The sequence below is a fragment of the Condylura cristata genome, unplaced genomic scaffold (genome assembly GCF_000260355.1).
Source record: "Condylura cristata isolate star-nosed mole 26May11 unplaced genomic scaffold, ConCri1.0 scaffold00013, whole genome shotgun sequence".
Lineage (NCBI taxonomy): Eukaryota > Metazoa > Chordata > Mammalia > Eulipotyphla > Talpidae > Condylura > Condylura cristata.
Genome location: NW_004567114.1, coordinates 20065711 through 20081390, shown reverse-complemented (window position 1 = coordinate 20081390; position 15680 = coordinate 20065711). Strand labels below are relative to the sequence as shown.

General features: G+C 41.9%; 1 protein-coding gene across 4 annotated transcripts in view; it reads left to right on the top strand.

The window, feature by feature from the left end:
* Nucleotides 1-15680, top strand: part of TTLL5 (tubulin tyrosine ligase-like family member 5) — a 248736-nt gene that overhangs the window by 166660 nt on the left and 66396 nt on the right. For all 4 annotated transcript variants that reach the window (XM_012724493.1, XM_012724492.1, XM_012724491.1 and 1 more), the window contains one exon: nt 3758-3953. In XM_012724493.1, the coding sequence (XP_012579947.1) occupies nt 3758-3953 (196 nt within the window). The remainder of the gene's footprint in view (nt 1-3757; nt 3954-15680) is intronic.

Here is a 15680-nt window from a genome sequence, read left to right as displayed (position 1 = left end):
AGAAGAGAATGTGCTATTCAGAAAAACTTGTCATATTGCTGCCGACTAGTTAACTAGGTAGTAAAGACAGAATGCAGCAGAGTTGACTGGGAATCTTAGAATTCAAATCAAATGTTAAACATTCTGCACATTCCCACAATTGACTGCCTATATTTTCTAGTCTTGAAATAACATAAAACTATGAGAAGTTATTTACAAGAGATGTGTGTGATATTAAATTTTTCTATTGAGCGAAGAATAATATACAAATTAAATTTTGGAATTATTGAATCTCAAAAGTTTGGTGGGAGTAGAAAGTATATAACTAGTAGACTGGGGTGACTTGGGTTCCAGCAAGTGAGATGGGATTCTGGATGGAGCTGGCACTTCTCACGAGCCAGAGGAAGCAATGTATAGCCACGGGCGTGAGCGTACAGCAGCTGGAAACCCCAATGGCTGGTACTTTATTTGTGGGACACCAGGCCTGAGAAACAGCCTCCCACAGTCAAAGCAAGCAGATTTCTTGTGGCACTTACCACACTGCCTTGCACAGCTCAGCACTCCCGCCCCCACCCAGTGCTGCTCTGTAAAAATTCCTGCCTCTTTGCTAAAAAAAACTCTACTTGCATGAGAAACTTCCTTTTGTGATTTGGATACTGGGCTTGTGTTACTAATGAGATTAAAAACAGCTTTCACTATAAAAGTTTATGAATGTTACAGTCTGTTCAATCTGTGTGCATTTGGATGAGTAAATTTATGCAAAGTTGCCTGTTTAATCTTTTCTTGCCCACGGTCTTGCTTGTTACACATCCATAGCACACCTGAGGGAGGCTCTACCTGACCATCTCCAAATTACAAACCCTGTTTCTGACACATAGCAGGAAGGCATTAGAGTGACTACTTCCTGGGAATATTTGTTATGAAAGCAGTTCTTAAAACATAAAGCTAATCTACGAGATGCATTCTGACATAAACTATGTTGTTACATTAATCCTTATGTAAAGTTAAGCCTTGTGTCTAAATTGCTAAAACAAGCCAGTGATGGAAATAGAATCACAATTAATGGATTTGCTGACCTTTGTTCCAGTTATCATAAATAATAGTTTCATTCTAGATTTGAAGGCCTGTACTAGTTGGTATGGAAATCTCAAGATTATTCAGCCAGTTTGTGCTGTTTCATCCGTCTCTTCCCTCGTCTTCATTTGTCCAGTGGATCAGTCCCCTTCTACTTGAACCTGCTCTTCGTGTAGACCTGATGCCTTTTGCCTTTGCCCCTTCTTCCACTCACAACTCACTCAGTTCCCTTAGCTGTTCCATTACTTACATTTATCTTTAGTAAACTTTTCTCTTCCCTCACTAATGAGAAGAGAGATAGCAGGTTTCTCTGGCCCCTTCTTTGCTAACCTGTAGTTCCCCTTTACTCCCCCGCTCAACTCTTTCTTTGTTAATAATGTTGACATTTTATTGATGCATTTTGGTGCTTATTTATATTCAGTCATAGGTTGCCACATATTTCCATAGTCCCAGAAGCCTCTTGAGAAAGAACATATATTTTTAGCTGTTAATAGCGTAGATCTTCTGGCATTTCAAGTTGGATCAATGAAGATTAAATGTCATACTCAAACAATTATTAAGTAAGGCACTCTTGAGTTTTTTGGTACTGTTCTCCAAGAACATTAGCTTAAGAATGTAAGTGTGCAGCTGAACTCTGGAAGCCAAACTGTGGGAGATGGACAAGGGAGGGGACACATAGAGGTGAGGTCCTTTTATCTGTGGACTCCAGAATCCATTACCCAGAATTCCCCTTGACGAGTTCAGGGTAAGCCTCTTTGAAAGAAGCAGGGACACCAAAGTAGAGACCTGAAAGGACCAAGTTCTAAGGGAGTTCACCAGTAAGAGAAGATCATCAACTTCTGACCTCCACAGATATTCCATTTTGCCCCTCTCACAGGACTCTGAGGGGTCATTAGGACCCAGCCTATAAGTTCCAGGTGGCCGGAAGGTAAAGACTTAGGAGGTCCAGGTCACCTCACCCTCATATTGCTGCATCTATCTCCACTGTTGAAATAACTGCTAACACCAAAGGAAATTTACAAGGAAAAGAACACCGTGATTTAAAGGATTATGAATGTTTCTCTTAAATCAGGTATTATTTCATCAAGGGTTTGGGCAAGGTTGTTCACATGAGGTGATTCATGTTTCTTCTATGGATAATTTTCTGATCACTGTGCCTAAAAGGGGGAGTTGGTGGTGAAGAGCAGAGATGCAGGGTAGTCCAAGAAGGTTCAGAAAAGAATATCCAAAAGTGTTAAGGGCTGCCAGATAAGACTTCTAAAAATAAATGGATCGGTTTAATTTTAAAATATATATAACATAAAATTTACTATTTTTAAGTGCTTACTTCAACAGCATTCAGTGCATTTGCAATGCTATGCAGTCAGCACTACCAACTCAACAACATCCAGTTCTTTTTCATCATCACAAACTGAAACTCAGTACCCATTAAAAAAGAATTATCATTCTCATCTCCACAGCCCCAGGCAACCACCACTACACTTTCTGTCCTTATAAATTTGACTATTCTAGGTACCACATATAAGTGAAACCACATAATGTGTTCATTTATGACTGACCTACTTCACTGTGCACAAAGTTTTCAGAGTTCATCCTCTATCGAGTGTCAGATTTCCTTCCTTTTTAAGGCTGAGTAGTATTCCACCATGTGTTTTGTTTAGGATTCAGCTGTTGATGAGTATGTGGTCGAATTTTGGCTTGTGTGAATAATGCTGCAGGAAGATTGTATACGTGTATCTAAGGTCCCTGCTTTCAGTTCCCTCAGGTTTATACCTAGAAGTGGAATTGCAGATCACTTGGTAACTCTGTATTTAGCTTTTTGGGGGACTACCAGAGTATTTTATATAGTAGCTGTACCATTTTACATTCCCACCAACAATTCATGAGCATTATAACTTCTCCAATTACTTGCCAGCACTTGTTGATTTCTATTTTGTTTTGCTGTTTTTGTTTTTACCCTAGTAGGAAGGAAGGGGTAGTAAATGGAGACTTTTATTTTAACCTGGACGAAATGGACTGAGAGGGGAAATACAGTTATAAAGACTTCAACTAAGATGTAGACAGATAACAGTCACCAGAATCTTTAATTTTAGAATGTGAGCAAGGAAGATAGAGTTTTTCACAGATAACGTGGTGAGGGTGCTGAAGAGCTCAAGCCATTTACCCTTCCTGTGCTTACACACTAAATGTGAACCTGGCGTGGGGACCCAGTTGAGCTAAATCTAGAACAGTGAAAAAGTACCTTCTCACGCCAGTTATGTTAGTCCATGCTGGGTCATAAGCTTGAATATAAACATATTTTTAAAGTTTAGGTACTTCACTAATGGGTGGCTATGAAAAACCAAGAATTTTGTATAATGACCCCTACATTTTTGAAGGAGATGTTAGAGAAGATGATTGTTCCTCTGTTTCTGTCTTTAACTAACTTACCCTCCTGTATTGTACACTTATCATGTCCCAGACTTCACAATAAGAGCTACAAAAAGAATGGCGAATAGAACAAACATCGTCTTTGTATTTTTTCTGTCCAGCTACAGTTTTGTGGGTGAGTTAGATAACTTATTAACATACTAAATTTGGAATTTACTTTTCATTTCAAAGTGTGTTTATTTCAACAAAGGAAAAATACCTGGGGATATTTCTCTCCTTCCCTTGCAATTGTTCATACAGCTACTCTAAGAAAGCTACTTTCTTTTCTTTTCAGGAGCCTCCAAACAGGTGGCTTTGCCTGGGAGGGTGAAGTAGAGAACAACGCGTATAGCAAGGCTACAGGGGTGGTCCCCCAGCATAAATATCACCCCACTGCAGGCAGTTACCAACTCCATTTTGCCCTGCAGCAACTTGAACAACAAAAACTTCAGTCCAGACAACTTCTGGATCAGAGTCGAGCCCGGCACCAGGTAATTCAAAAGAAGGCTTTTCCATCTGCTAATTCTTCTATTGATTGCAGGGAGGGGGATTGATTAAATCAGTGGGAAATATAGTACTAATTTCCTAAAGTAAACACCTCATGGCCTGGATGGTTCCTGAGAAGTCTACTCTTAGAAAAAGAATGTTCTGAAGCCTTTGGCATTGGCTTTGCTGGAACGTGAGGCTGAATGAATTTTGGCTTTCTTTCTTCCATTTAAGTGCTTATCCCCAGAAATCTCTATTGAAGTATTCACCTTTTCTGTTGGATAACTTTAGCTCAGGAACTTTCCAGAGGGTCTAATTCCCATATAATTAGAAGCAAACGTTTTAAGGAATCTTTTTTTCCCCAAATATACTACTTCCTTACCTTCACAGATTTGTTATGCATAGCATATATTAAACCTTCAGGACCTATCAAGAATTTCAAGGAATAAATAACTTTTAAGTTTTTCTAGGAAATGGTCAATGGTTAAGTTGTTGGTCTTTTGGTTTGACAGTTACTCATTCAACAAATGTTTATTGAGTGCCTGTCATGTGCTAGGCACTGTTGTAAATAGTGGAACTTTAACAGCCACACACACAAAAATCCTTGCTGTTTCAGAATTTATGCCCTAATGAAATAGAATTACCTACTTGTTGTCTATAAAAATGACAAACTCCTGAGCATATGTACAAGGGGACTGTATAATTTTATTGCATTAGCATATATCATCATGGTCCCAATTACAGAGAAAGGATGGACTTCATCAAAAAGTCAGGCCATGAAGCGTTAACTGTTCTTGATGACTCAGGATCATCACAAGGATGAGTTAGGATGTTGTGCATGTCCTGTTGGGCTAAATTGGTACTGATTCCATGAGCTTCCCTGATATTTGCTTAAGCAAAGACATTTGATCTTTGTCTTTTGCTTTTTGTTATAAAAATACATTACATAGAATGTATTGTTTGGTGCAAAATTAATAACCAAAGAATAGCATTTCCCAAAGTTGTCTTTTTTCTCTAAATAAAATAATTATTGTGCTCTCTAGCTTTATTTATCTTTTCAGTTACCACCCAGATCTATTTCATTATTTCAGTGCCATTTATCACTTGATCATCTTTATCTGTGCTAGTATACTCTGTAAATTCACGTATTATCAGTGAGAAAATTATAACTGCAGACATTTATGGTTCTTTAGATAATTTTTACTAAAAAAAAAAAAACCCAACTTTATGTTCTGGAAAGCATAGACTATATATAGTATCTCAGTTTGATCACACTGTTCTCGGTCACCTAGAAATTTGTTCATTTCAAAAGTCTTTGGAATTTCTCTGTAATTTGCATTTTCTCAGTTTCAAATATAAATATGTGGCTTAGGGGATTTTTTTAAACTGTAATTTCTTAAAGCTATAAATTTTAAAATTCTGTTCAGACTTCTTGAAAAGTGCCAAGTTAATTAAATGTTAGATTTTGGAGCTATCATATATAGCTTTATTTCCCTTTTGTGAGTATATTCAATGCCTGCATCAACACGGTTGGTCCCTTTTAAAGCTTTCATATCTTGAAATGGTGGATGATTAAAAAAAATAGTCAGTGATTGCAGGACTTTGAAGTTTTGAGGGAAGGAGAGATAGTTTTGCTGATTTTCACTTTCAGCAACTGCTTCATTTATAAGTCCTTATTACTCTTTTGATTAGCTTCCAGCATCCCACATTCCTTTGAAAACTCAGAGTACTGCTCTTCTTGTATAGATATTTTTTTTTTCCACTGAGGACTATACTGGTTTAATTTTACTAAACTAAGAAGTACCTGGAAAACATGTTTTTTAGAATCTGTGAGAATATCTGTCTCATGGAGGAGTCAGAACTCCCAAGAAGGGAGTTACCGTGTGTCTCCTGGAGAAGGAACAGAAAATCATTTATCATAAATTTATATATGTTTATAGCATCATTTTATTTTCTTCCTCTTGTTCTTTGAATCCACAGTTGTATTAGGTAAAAATGAATAAGAGTGAAGTCTGAGACTAGGGTGGAGAGCCAAAGTAACTCACCTTTACTAGCTTGAAGAGTTTGTAACTGATAAAATAACAAAGATATTCAGTGTTCTAATATGCAGAATACTTAGAAATTTAAAGCATTTTATTTCAAATGATATTAAGAAGCACTCCATAGAAGGAATAAACCCCTATTAAGTTTGTTAGCTGAACTTGTAACTGTGCTGGACCAGACCAGTATAATAGCCACTAAGTTATTGAGGGAAACATGGTTTGCACCCTAAGTGTGTTGTATATTTCTGTCCTTGGGTTAACCTTTTAGGTGACGGTGGTTTCTCTGGTGAATTCCTTATGCTTTGGATTGATCCCCCTCCCCCCCCCCCCCGAATGTAGGTAGCCCTTGATTTAACTAACAGTTTGACTAATAGTCTGTTTGAGAGCAGTAGATAGAAGTGAAATCTAATTTACCTACCATTCATCTACAACAGGATAAGAGGAAAAGGACGCTAAATGAGCCTTTGACGCTTTATGTTCTAACACATCATGTCACATTTAAATTATATCACATTTTGTAATATACTGTGATAGTTATGTGCATGGCCTTTCCAGTAATCACCTCAAAGTGTTTTGGGGGAGCTGATGCAGCATTTCTAGCTCCACACACCGAGGACCTTCCCTTCCTTTTCTGTAGTTAGCTATCTTATCGAAGGTATTAATTTTAAGAAGTTAAAAGTTTGGCAATGGGCATTTCTAATCATTCATCTGGGAGTAAGCTTTGATCTTCATCTGTCTAGCATTGCATTCATAAATCTAGCAATTGTCAACTAAATTCGCCCCTATGAAAGACTGGACCTAGAACGTGAGCATGGGAGAGAAAAGTCACCCAGAGCCATCGACAGAACATTCCCAGGGACACAGATAAACACAAGGAAATAGGAGTATCCAGTTCATTTGATAGAAAGCTTGATAATAAAATGAGACAAAATTAGAACTAGGAGCTGTTACATGCTGATGGGTCAAATTAGTGGTTTAAAATACATGGTTCTCTAATGAAGCTCTAGCTCTTCTAAATAAAAAACATGATTCTAAGTCAAAGCATGGGTCAGCAAACTTTCTGCAAGTGACCAGATGTAAACATTTTAGGGTTAGAGGCCACAGGGTATTTGTGGTAGCTGCCCAGCCCTGTCTTCAGCCTTAGACAATGTGTAAATGAGCGATTGTGGCAGTTTCCCATTGAGCTATTTACAAACACTGGCAACAGACTGGATTTGTTATAGGAAGAACCTTGTAAGGGTCAGGCACCAGCCAATCATGGGCATGGAAGCAGTTGTTGCTCCCAGAAGAAGCAGATATTTGGGAGCGATAACCTCCTGGCTCGTTTGTCACCACTGGTTAACACAAGCCCGGGCAGAAAAATAAGTTCCAGTTCCTTGTCAAAATTTTCCACCTGGCCGTTTGTACCCCTACCTAGGCCTATTAAAAACCCTCTTACCCTTCCCGCCCGTGAGACTTCTCTGACCTCGACTCTCTGGGGTCAGTGAACCTCGCCCAGGAGCGCAGAAATAAACCTACTGTTGCTTTCACTGGCCTTGCTATCTCTCTGCATCCTCCCTACTGTGCCGAACCTTTCAGAACCTATTTGGAGCGGGCAGGTTTGGGGGCTCAGGGGTGTCCCTCTCACTGCCCTATAACAGATTTGGCGTGCAAACCTGAGTTTGCAGACCCTTGCTTTTAAGCAGCAGACCTTCTTGGAGGGCCTGTAAAACACCCCTTACTTCCCCTACACCATTTCTGATTCAGCAGGTTTGGGAGGGAGCTGAAGTATTTTCATTTCCGACAAATTTCCAGGTGGGCCTAATGTAGCTTTTCGGGGAACCACACTTGTAAACCAATGAGCTAGATGGAAAGAGATCAGCAACATCTCCTCTTGGTTTTTGTCCTTTGGAAGGGACACTGGACTTGTTAAACTTAGTGTTGCCTCTAAAACGTCAGGAAGTCACATTTTTATAGGAACTATATTTCTGTCTTTTTCACTCCATCTCCTACAGTCTCCTTATGAACAAGTTTTCCAAATGTGAAAACCTTCTTTCCTGTTCTTCTTCTGAGGTCCATTCTTCTTAGCAATCGCTGCTCCCAGGATTCAAGCTCTAAGGTAGACAAGAGATAATGGGACAACTCCTTCCACCCCTCTGCTTGTTTAAATAATAATCGCAACACTCAGTGAGCACCTAACCCTCCTCCAAACACTGTTCCAGCTGCTGTATGTCTATTAATTCATTTAATATGAGTTCCTGGGTGGCTGGAGCCACTAGAATTGTGCCAGTCCAGGGTGGTGAAATGCATCTGCTAGGCTGCCCCTTTGTGTCCTCTCTAGCTCCCCCATATGTGCACCTCCCTTCTCCTCCTGGCTTCTCCTCCTGAATGAGAAGGTTAAAAATTTTCCTTTCGGCCCTCCCTGGTGGCGCAGAGGGTTAAAGCAAGTACTAAGAAGCTAAAGCCACTGCAGCATGAGTTCGAACCCCGCCCGCCCTGGAGCTGACCCACATGGCCTGGGAGCAGACCTCTCCTGACCCGCCCGCTGCTCCCCTCAGCAATGTACTTAGTCATTGGGCCTGTTCTGCTCCCCACTCTGTCTCTGGTGAATCCTCTCGCCACTCCTGCACCTCTGGCCTGTACCCCAGTTCTGTATGCATAAATAAATAAATAAATCTTTAAAAAAATAACTTCCTTTCAGTGAGCTGGGGGCTTCCTTGGGCAGCAGTGACTGCTGATGACATCAGCAGCCCTCCACCTCCACGCAGGGGTCTGTGAGGAGAGCTGGCTGCCATGAGGCGGGCTGACCTGATTCTAATTGCCGACATTGAGCTGATGTTATTTTTGGCCAGGGACAGAGTGATTACTCAGTAGTTTCTTTTAAAGTGATCCTTTGTTAAACTTCTGCCCCCAACCCCCTCTCCTTCTCTCCCACACTCTTCTCTGCCTCATCCAGACTGGAAAAAAGCCCCCAAAGCAGAAAAGGTAAGGACATTTTGAAGGTCAAGGCAGAACTGCTGAAATTTCTTTTAACAACAAAGGAGGTGAGGGAGGTTTTAAGTACTTCTTAATTTTCACGGATTCCATCCTCTTTCCCCAGCCCTTCCATTTTCAGTAGACTTAATGTTCAACAGGGCCAGGTAACTCTCTGCCTCCTAGCTCCTTGCATCCTCCCACTCCGACTTCTTGACTCTCCCTCCCCAGTTTCACCAGGCTAACCTGGTGATGTCCTGCAACAAGCTGGACCTGGGCAGCTGTGCATTCACCTCAAGGGGTCCTTCTGTTTGCTAATGGCATCTTGAGTGGCCTTAGTGTCTCTTGCTGGCCATGTGCACGCACGCACGAACCTCACCAGGTGTGGAAGGGATCCCCATATAAACCCAGCCAGGTCTTGTTATTCTGCTCCTAAATTTCATTGCATGTGTCTAGAAAAATTCTGCCCCTCTGCTGGAGTGAAAACTGTTGCTCCAAGTCTTCAGCTGCTGTGTGTTTGTGTTATGGGGGAAGGGAAGGAAAGAGATTCAGCAGGCGTCCAGGCTTTCCAGGGAGCCAGCAAAAACATGCTGGCTCCTCAGCATGGCAGAAAGCAAGCAAACAGGCTCTCTTTGCCCGAGAATCTGTGTCTTTCTGAGAGAGAAGCTGGGGAAGTCTGGGCTGGGTTGTGCAAGCGGCTGGAGGTGTGCAAGGGGCGAGGGGTGTGAAGGGAAAGTTCCTAATGGGGTGACTTGATGTCATCACCTTCCTGTTGTTTTGGTTTGGTTTGGTTTATTGTTATTTTTCTATTTTTTTTTCTCCTGACCATTATCAGGAATTCATATAAAACTGAGCTCTAGCTTTTAAAAATTGTTATCATTATTATTAATTTCCCTGTGACTCTCTGATGTGTAGTAGATTTTTGCCAAATCCAACTCTTCTTACCTAATAAAAATATGTTGAAAATATGTGAATAATACATAATTCACGTAATAAGTAGTAATAAAAGTGCAGTTAACCATTTTGGAAGTACGCACTTTGGACAGCTGTGGGAGTCAGCTTGTCCTTGGGTTAAATCTTGGCCCTGGGACAGGTTATTCAAACTCACTTGAACTCAGTTTGCTCCTCTCTAACCTGGAGATGGTAATATATATCTCTGGGTTTTCCTTAGGATTATAATCCGCAGGCTGTTAACACGTTATCAGGCACTTGCTCCTCTCTAACCTGGAGATGGTAATATATATCTCTGGGTTTTCCTTAGGATTATAATCCGCAGGCTGTTAACACGTTATCAGGCACTAACCAGGAATTTTATTTCTGTAGTCTCATTGAGTCTTCACAACTGCCCACTTGTTAGCTCTGTTTTATAGAAGGAAAAACAAAGTATCATTTATGTGACTTTCTCAGGGTCACATAAATAATAAAGAAGAGTAGGGAAGAGTAGGGATTTGAACTGAAGTTTGTCAGCCTCTAGTCTCCAAGCTCTTGGCTCCGGTTATATGCTACCTCCCTGACAGGATATTTAAAGGTTCAATAAATGGCAGTTATACATATTATTATGTAAAATTCAAGTTGCAGTTCATATATTCAACAGGAACTTGTTGACACCTGTACATTTGAATTTTCTAAGAGAAGTTACTCTTAAGCATCTTAATGACTAATATTCATATGTACCATCTCAAAAGGAAAGGTTTACTAAACATTTGTAAACGTAGTCTAGACTTTATCCCAGTTCCTTCAGATTCTTAAAGAAATGTCTTTAACAGTTTGTTCCAAAATTTCACAATCTTAGCAAACCCATGTTTTTGCCCTCCTTTGAACTTTTATTTATTACTTAGTAAGAGGGTCAGGAACAACGGACCACACAGTATCATAAAATACTTTGTGGAAGTTTAGAGATTTGGAGCATTTGTGTGGCTTGTTAGTAATAACAGGAATTACCTCTTCAATTATCACTTTGTCCTTTCAACCCTGTTATTGTTACTGGTCATATTATTTTAATTTTATTTCTGTGATAGGTGTTTTTGAGACAACTTCTAGGAAATATGACAGGTGTTTCCTACACAAATGGGACTCACAGGTCTTTTTCATGACTAATATGATACTTGCTGTTGTGTAACCATCCCAGGCCAAGCAGGTTCACTGTTAATTCGGGCAAACGGAAAAGAATCTTGGAACCTTACTAACGTGGCCTTCGATGCTGAAGCAGGGAACCGGACACACAGGCAGACCGGCAGGCAGACAACAGTCCCGGTGATCTCCGGTTTCTCAGCCCAAGTATCGGTGTGTGTGTGCCCCTGCTCATGCGCCTAAGCACCTAGTTACAGTATCACGGTATCAGGTGTGGGTAATGGAACCTGGGAGGAAAATAAGGCTGCAGGTGGCGGCCACAGAGGTTGGCAGCGAGAGGCCCAAGGAGCCTGAATTACTCCATGTTCTTTACACTTGCTTTTTCAGTATCGTAGGAATATGATTACTGATGCATTACATCCTCTGATTCACTACTACTAGTGATGGAAGGCCTTTTGTTACCATCAGCTTGTTTTCTTTTTTAAGATTTATTTATTTGTGCATGCAGAACTGGGGTACAAGCGAGAGGATTCGCCATAGGCAGAGTGGAGAGCAGAACAGGCAAATTGACGAAGTACACTGCTGAGGGAGGGGAGCAGCGGGCGGGTCAGGAGAGGTCTGCTGCGCCATGTGGGTCACCTCAGGGGCTGGGGATCAAACTTGCAGTGAGGCGGCTGAGGCCAGCTTGCAGTGCTGCGCCCTAACCTGTTGCGCCACCAGGGAGGGCCCTCCATCAGCTTGTTTTCTAAGCTGCTGTTAGAATCATGTTCCTCTGGAATCTTGGCTTGAGGAAGGTGAGGACAAGGAAATGGACAGACCGTGAATGCCTCCTTCGTGCTAGATGTAGCATTAGCTCTGTCTGCTGATGAGGAAACCGAAGCTCAAAGAGTTCAAGTAACTCACGTGGTCACTCAGTTAGCTATTTGCAGACTATTCAAAGCAGGTGTGAGAATTCCAAAGCCATTTTCCACTCTACCACCCTCCCCCTGACAAAAGTGACCCTTCATTTTCTTCTTGTTTTACACACTAATCATCAATCGAGTGAGCCTTTCCAGTTGTTGTGTTCCTGCTTCTCCTCCTGCTCCCTACCCATAAAGGCAAATATAGAAGAAACTCAAAATTCTGCGTGGTCGTAGCCATGTTAAGAGAGAAGGACCTATGTGTGCACTTCTCAGCTACTTGGAGTTAATCTTCTTTGTTGTTTATCCTTAAAATGAGGATTTGCTAGGACGACTTCAGTGACCAGTTTCTTTTCTTCCCCTCACTCCGGGACCTGTGATTCGTTTCTGTTTGTGAACCTACGAGACTCACAACAGTAACTTTGTGAAATGATGAAAGACTGCATCTTTAAATATAAAGACCCTCGTTCTGAGATGGAGGCAGCCACAGCAAGCTTGACAAATACATGACAGCAAGGGCTGGGAGAGAGACACGCAGTGGGACAATCACATGAGCTCTGCGCCAAAGACAGTGTGCATTTGAAGACAGATTAAGTTGGCTATTTGCAAACTTTGAGTATAGTATTTTAAGGGAATTTAGAGATTATCTTGTCTAATTATTTCATCTTACAAATCAGAGAATGCAAGTAGCAGCAGTGGTGGGCAGTTGGTGGCAGACATTTTACTGCCCCACTGGGGCCCCACTGGGACTCAGTCTGCGGCAGAGGCCAGCCAGCAGTGATGGCAGAGGGCAGTGGTTCCGCATCACCAGGGCATGCCCCCCCCATGGGGCCCACGGGGCCAGCTCCAGTGCTGTGCCTGCTCCAGCTGCAGGCAGTGGAGGGCCTGAGGATCTGGTTTCTGGGTCATGAATGAGCCAATCAGGTGTGAGCTATGAGCTGATTGGTAAATGGTCCAGTCAGCCATAGGCTTTAAACCTGTCCACTCAGGCAGGTTGCCGGGCCCTGGAAAGAGTCTATAAGTAGTGGCAGAAGCCAGCTGGGAAGACCCACTCACTTGGATGACACCCGCAGACTGGCTTGGACAGCTGCTGTCCTGCGTGCCTGCACTCTTTGAAACCTGCTCGCTTGGACTCATTCACTTAGACTGGACATGGTGGCTCAGCCTGGATGCTCTCTGAAGCCAAGAAGGTTCGCCGATGCCAGGAGCCTCTTCCTGCCTCTGACATCATCTGAAACAAGCACCAGGCCTCAAGCCTGATGTCTCAAAGAGCTGTTTGTTGTCGGTGTGGGCCAGCAACTCACACAGAGCTGTAATGCTAGTGACCAGTAGTAACTGGCACTACCGGCCGGCGCTCTCAACACTGTCGGTGGGTGACAGGCACTCTGTGTCCAGGTCACTTTTTGAGAGCACCACCTCGTGCTGCTGCTCATTGTTTTCTGGTCCAGTGTCTGGTGCTGTCCATCGGCTGCCAAGGTGTCATCTCACCAGGCCTACTGTGAGCACCTCCAGCCACAGTACATTAGATCCTGGCCCCCTGCTTGCCAGCATGCTGTGAGCCCCAGGCCCTTGCTGGCAGGACAGCACCATCTTGGATAAGCAGCCTTCTCTTTAGGGTTTCTGGACATTGTGTATACTACCTGGGGGCGACAGACAGCCAGCCACTCATGGCCTTGGAGACTCTCTGTTTCCCCTGCTTGTTAAATACACCCCATTGTTGTTCCCTGAGCTTGGTGGGCTTGCAGGTGTGCACACACGAGGAAAGACCCCACATGCTTGTTCTTTGGACAGCTATTCCTCTGCTGTAGTCCTGTGTCAGGAGAACAAGAGCCCTGATTATAAGTGATTCCCTAAAACTACTGTCAATAAAAGGTTAAAAAGTCAATTGAAAATGAGCTTATGACTTATCTTTCTGATAATAGCTCTCAACATGGAATCTTTGCTGATCTTTTGACGTTACTGGTGTGTGCATATATGCTGACATGAGACATACTTTAACATTTAACGTTAGCAGCAGTTTTTAGAGTAAAGTAGGTAAAATCTGATTTTTTAAAAATACATCTGATGAGGCCCTCCCTGGTGGCGCAGCAGGTTAAAGCACAGCACTGAGAATCTAAAGCCGCTTCCGCATGAGTTCGATTCCCACCTGCCCCGGAGGAGACCACATGGCGGGGCAGACCTCTCCTGACCCGCCCGCTGCTCCCCTCAGCAGTGTACTTCGTTGATCTGCCTGTTCTGTTCCCCACTCTGTCTCTGGTGAAGCCTCTCACCGCCCCTGAGCCTCTGGCCTGTACCTCAGTTCTGTATGCACAAATAAATAAATCTTTAAAAAAAAAATACATCTGATGAGAATTGAACACATTGCTGGATTTGTTTTATTTAGGTTTACTTTAGAGGAGAGCTTTGATTTCAGCGGATTTGCTTTAAAAGGGAATCAGTGTAACAAAAATAAGAAAGGCAGGATAGTTTAGTGGGGTTCTGAAATCAGACTTCTCTGTGGGTGTGGATCCTACCTCACTGCTTAGTAGCTGTGTGATCTCGGATATCTTAATGGGCATTTTTTGTGCCTGGGTTTCTTCCTCTACATAGAGATGAGGAGACCCACTCTAATGGCCAAGAGGGTTAAATGAGATAATAACATGTAAAGTGCTTGGAGCTCACTAAAAAATTATTGCTCTTGTTGTGTATTATTTTTTAGGATTTTTGAACATGGTGTACACTAGTTAGGATGAGATAGCCCACCATCGTAGCCACTTGTGATAAAAATACATAACAAGTTCCATTGTGGTAAAAACTACATAAGTGTAAAGAAGAGCATTGTCAGCTGGATGCACCTCACTGTAGAGCAGATCATGAGGCCATTTCCATTCTGCATGACTGAAGCTGTTCTCATTGAACAACTCCCGCTTCCCCACCCCCCCAGGTCCCAGCAGCCACTACTCTACATTATGTGTCCATGACTTTGTGTGCTCTTGATACCATATATAAGTGGAACCATGCAGCATTTATGTTTTTGTGACTGCCTTCTTTGTGACCTTTGCAAAAGATCCTAAAGTCTCACCCATGCTACAGCATGGGACAGGGCTTCTTTCTTTTTTATAGCTGAGTAATAGTCCATTGTACGTACATTTATACACATTTTATCTAGTCATCCACCAGTCGGTACTTAGATTACTTCCCCATCTTAGCTACTGTGAATAATGTTTCAGTGAAGATGGGCATGCGAATATCTCGACTGCATGTGATCTTTCACCTTAATAGGATAGCATTACTATTTCCACTTAGGGGTTTTAGTTAAATTCCCTGTGCCAGAAGCAGAAATTGGTGAAGCTGATATTTTTAACATCAGCATATTTTTAGACGTTTTAGGTTCATAAAGTATTACTTAGATACATTTTTAAAATATTTACTTATTTAGTCAAAAATTACATGCAAAATAATTTGTTCACAGTTGCTGAAGGAGAGGATTAGAAAGATTAGTACCATGATGAAAAAGAACATCTGAGTACATCTTCATGTTATAAATGTCTTATAACACAAGAAAGGACAGAAACAACGCTAGCTTCAAATTATGAGTCGGATGTTATGGGACACATGCTGTTTTCCTCATACCAATCATAGAAAGATAAAGAAATTATCCTCTCAGATATAATGCTGGAAATGCAGTTGGTACAACTTTTAGAGAGGGCAAATTGAGGTGGGGGGTATTTGATTTAAAACAAAAGAAGTAGCAGCCTCTGATCTAGTTACTCAAGTTCAAGGAAATTAT